This window comes from Gavialis gangeticus, unplaced genomic scaffold (genome assembly GCF_001723915.1).
Source record: "Gavialis gangeticus isolate Ggan-Ray unplaced genomic scaffold, GavGan_comp1, whole genome shotgun sequence".
NCBI classification, from domain to species: domain Eukaryota; kingdom Metazoa; phylum Chordata; order Crocodylia; family Gavialidae; genus Gavialis; species Gavialis gangeticus.
In genome coordinates, this window is record NW_017728997.1 from 53,150,293 (window position 1) to 53,155,370 (window position 5,078).

The following is a 5,078-nucleotide window of genomic DNA, read 5'->3' on the forward strand; positions in this document are numbered from 1 at the left end:
GTGGGGCACTTTAAACTAAAACTCATTAGGCCAGCTTTAGTTCAAATCATCCTGATGCCATTTTTCAGTATAGGGACACTGATACACATGACAGTCTGAGCACTTTTAATTAGTATGGCTCTTGGATTAATTAAAGCACCATTCCTTCCCCACCTCCCTGCCTCCCAGAGCATGTCTATAAATGCCCCAAGATGAGAGTCAGAAGCTAATACACAGATAGGAAGGTACCTTAAGAATGCAACGGTGCCAGAGAAGGTACTATTATACAGTGGTTGCTACAATCTTAATAGTTTTTTCTATAAGCAATCAGTACTTCACTAGGTCTTTCTTAATGCAAGTTTTAGACACACAGGAATACATATGCAATGACTGTAGCTATACCTTTATACGGCAAGAAATAGAAAATATACCAAAACATATATTCTTAAGATACATTTACTAACTTTGCAAACTTGAAAAGTAACTTGATGGGATGTTTGTCTGCAAACAGAAATGTTGGAGGGAGGAAAACTGAGTTACAAAACATGGGGATTGGACAGCTCAGGGGAGCAACACAAAACAGCACAATCTTTCCCTGTCAGTCATCAATGCAAACCTGACTCAGGGGAATGGCTGCAATGGTTTATCACATAAAGACAGTTCAGGTACAGTTTTTTTTATATGCCACTAATTGGTAGTTCCAATGGACAGATCAAGGGCTGCTCATAAATAGATCAAAGTCATTACTGGCAGTCCCAAGAGAGGTGCCAAGGCCTGAGTGAACCATAAAATATAAACTCTCTTCTTTCATCTGGAGATGGATTGCTTTAGTCAGGTGTAAGGCAGTGTTGGGGAGAGGCTTGTACTGCAGTTGCCTATGTTAACTTTGGAGATATATATAGATATATAGATATATATATTGCCCAAAAAGTTCAAACTAGCACCTTTTGCTTGCACTACACACTTTCTTATAAAATAAATACAAGAAAAGTAGTATCAATGTAAAAATGTGTCAGTTAAAGAAAATCAAGTTACTGATACTATTTTTAATGGGTTTTTTAAATGTGAAACACTATGCTGATTGTGATAGTAGTAATGTAGCAATCATTCAGTGTAATCCATGCTGAACCACCCTAGAAGAGACAGACACATGATCACCTCTAGGATAGTTTCAAATCGACTGAAGATCTCCATTGAAGCAAGAATCTCACCAATGGTTTTCTGCAAGAAGAGCCAAAAGTGGAAAGGGGTAAGCATAGCCTGGAAGTCAACACATGAACTTGAATACCCCCTATTTTGGATAAGGTTGCAGGTTTTGTGACAGAGAAATCATAGAGTATTATAGTTTTTTAGTGTATTTAGAAATTCTGGGTAACCTAGCCTAGGTACTTTAGGCCACATATTCATTCCTACACACACACAACACCAATGTGCATATGTGGCACAGACTTGTAACTTCTGCTGATTTCAAAGCATGATTTCTGCCTTCTGCAGATTAAGTTAAGTAGGAATTATGAGTACTCATTAGCTGAGGGAGGGGAATCGGTCCAAATGCTTTTTCCAGCTAATCTGAAAATCCATTTGTTCTTGGATATAGGTAGAGAGTGATGTCCATAGGAATCTTTTTACAGTGCTTTAACATAATCTTTCTCTGCACATCAAAAGACGCCCCAGTACTCAGACATCATGATCTGCATGCACAGTGCAGAGAAAACTAGTGCCATCAGTTCTTGTAAAGACAGCAGGGTAGACATTTTGCTTTGTTAGAGTTCTGTAGATTGTGTGGGCATGCATATGTGTGTGTAAAAGCTCCTTTTGCCATCTGAAAGTTAGACTCCATTGCACTGCTAGTATCACAAGAGAAAGGGAGTGTCCAAATGTGCATGGATTTGCAAGCAATGCTTTCTGTCTTGCCATCCCAGCTGGAAAAAGTATCTCTCCAGGGGCTCTGTCATATAAAGGATGGCATCACTTGCTAAAGTTGCTGCTTGGCCCAGTTCCAGTAAAGTATCACTAATATTGTAGGACTGTAATAGTAACCACCAGAATTATTACAGTCCAGCTCCTGATGGGGTAATTCTTCCACAAAGGTGTGGTCTGGGAGAGCTCTTGCTTTCCTACACTTGGTGTGAGGAAGAAAAAAGCCTTATCTCTTGTCTTGCAGCAGATGCTCCAGTGTCTGATGCCAGAATTTTATTCAAGCACCTGGTAAATGCATGTCCTGAGGAAAGGATTCAGGGCCAGAGCTGAGATTAAGCTAACTGCAAGCTAGCAGCAATGAGAGCTTGAAACACAGAATTAATATGCTTTTATCTTTCCATCTTAGAATCTATAACATCTGTTATCTGAATACCTGAACATGAAGACCTTATATTATATCAGTATACATAAAACCCATGCCTCATTGATTTAAGAAGACTGAAATCTAGAACTAATCTTGTTAAATGGAATATCATCATATCCCATAAAATTGGAAGTAAAAAAAAATTAATGTACCTGTGGGTTCCCAAGGTTTTTAAATGTAGGCTTTTTCCTTAAAGTGTTAACAATATGCATAATGCCATTGGCAGCTGGTAAATTCCATTGGATAAAAGTATATAATTCACCTGGAACATCTTGATACCTGAAGCTTTTTCTGTAGCTCTGAGATAATGATACAAGATTATTTGGTTACGAAAAATACATTGAAGTTTTCTTAGCATCTCTTTGCAAAACATCTACCATCATAAAAACACCAATATGATGAGGTCATTTGGTGTTACTATGGAAAAGGTACATACATGAGCAGGTTCAAGGTCTGATAGCTAGGGGGTCTATCTAAATAGCAGGGGGGGAGGGGGTAGCAAGGACTTACCAATTTTCATTGCATTAATTGTTACATAAAGTTCTAATTCCATGGTCATTTTGTGGTGGCCCTACCCCTCAGTGCTGATTGGCAGACAGGCCCTGTCCCTTGACGCTGACTGGAAGAGAGGCCCCAGCAGGAGCAGGAGGGACAAGGGGATAGTCACCATCTTGCCTGCTGCTGTTTGTGCCACCCTACCAGATGGTGCCTTCCCCTCCTGGCAGCAAGAGCCACTGGCTCCCACTGGGAAGCCAGCATTTTATTTTTATTAAGGTTTTGTGTTGATTTCACAGATTTTGCATACAATCTTGGATTTCACTGTTTCTCTGAAATCCGTGAAACAGCAAATTAAATAGGTCCCTACTGATAGCTGGAACCAAATTTTAGTCCTATCTGAGGGATGTTTAGACCCTGGGGTCTGGTTAAGTCCATCTTGGATGTGAGACCAATTGCCATGAAGTTCAAATCCAGAACTAGACTTGCCCAAAACTGGAACCACAGTTCTGGTCTGGGCCTCACTCTGGATCATACAAGTTCAGAATGCAGCATGGTGCCACCTAGAACTACCAAACACGAGGAGGGACTCCGTGGCTGCAAACAGATGTTACAGTTGTCCTGGAATACACCATTTCATCCCAGGACAAAGTCCAACTATTCAGATGTACATATCTATTGTCCCAGGGTCCTAAAAAGGTTTGCAGGATAAGAAATACTAACAATTTATCCCAAGGCATAGTAAAGCACAGCTGAACAGTTATCCTGGCATTGAATAATTTTATCATTGACCGAAAAGTGGCAGTACACATATTGCTTTCTAAACCCTGATTAGAAGGTGATATGTGTACATGTCAACCCCAGACTATTTCTGTTCTGGGACAAACAGGCACAACTAGTCCAAGGACAAACACAATGTCTTTTCCTAGCTTGTATCTGCTTATTTCTTTGTGGGCCTGAAGATAGCAGAATTTAGGATTAAACCTGCTGTACAAGATTTGGCTATCACCTGCATCAGATCCTGACGACAGGGAAAGGCTGTTGTAGCATGACCAACAATTTGGTCTCATATTAAAAAGTACTACTGTTGATGTACATTTTTCTGCACTGAATACCCCACAGCTTATGGACAATCTCCTCCTTTATGTTTTCTTTGCAATCCCTAAGGTCAGTTGACAGCAACCTCTTGTAAATTCCATCTGTGCACCAAATTAGTTCGGCAAAAATACTCAGGAAGTCCTTCTCGGTAGAAGCTCCTCAGCTCTCTCCCCCTTGAGGCATGTCAGAGCCCAAGGACATCTACCAAAATCATTGGAAGACTTTATTTGCGCAGGCATTTAGCAGATAAGGTTAAGTTTTGTTGTATTGTTTGTGGAGTTGTTTTATTACTGGTACTTATTTTAATATTTAATCTGTTTTAATAATTTATTTTGTTTAAGTGCTCAGAGCCTTTTGGGGGTGGGAAGTGGGGGCAGATGAGGTAAATAAAGTAATAAATAATTAAAATAAATAAGATGAAACTTAATATTCCAAAATTATTCATAAATGTGAAATCTAAAACCAAACATGCATAGCTCAAATCTGCTGTGCTTTTAATTTTTGTTTGAGTTTTTTAATAATTCCTCCCAGCTCTGAACACCAGTTCACATCACTACAAACTCTGATACAGCTAAGAAAGGTGAAGGGCAGATTTCCCAGCTTAAAAGACTCCTGGGTAAACAAAAAATATATCATTGAAAAGCACAGCTCAAATTTTACTACCCCTAATACTGCTTTGTCGTTCTGATAAATGCAGAGGGCCAGTATCACAAGCAAGAACTCAAGACTAAGAATGAGAAACTCTGAAGGGAAACACTGATGTTCCTTGGCCAGCTGTCACGGTTCATATAAGGCAACAGTACAGAATGAAGAGAGGACAATGGATAACAGGAAACATAAGATATTAAAAATATATATATCCTAAAGCAGGATTATTAAAACTGGTGGACTATGACTGACAAAAATAAAGGGTCGGGGGATAAACACTGGAAGAGCAAAAGTTTCATAGTTTCATAGTTAGTAGGATTGGAAGGGACCTGAGCAGATCATCAAGTCCGACTCCCTGCCATGGCAGGAAAGAGTACTGGGATCAAACGACCCCAGCAAGGTGTTCATCTAACCTCCTCTTAAAAGACCCCTGCGGTAGGAGCCAGCACCACTTCTCTTAGAAGTTGGTTCCAGTTCCTAACCACCCTGACAGTAAAGTAGCGCCTCCTGATGT

The 5,078-nt window shown here is 39.8% G+C and overlaps 1 protein-coding gene across 1 annotated transcript in view; it reads right to left on the minus strand.

The window, feature by feature from the left end:
* STAB1 (stabilin 1) overlaps nt 1-5,078 on the minus strand; it is a 297,038-nt gene that overhangs the window by 238,344 nt on the left and 53,616 nt on the right. The window contains exons 13-14 of the mRNA XM_019505230.1: nt 2,476-2,622; nt 1,138-1,200 (exon numbers count right to left, since the gene is read on the minus strand). Of these exons, the coding sequence (XP_019360775.1) occupies nt 1,138-1,200; nt 2,476-2,622 (210 nt within the window). The remainder of the gene's footprint in view (nt 1-1,137; nt 1,201-2,475; nt 2,623-5,078) is intronic.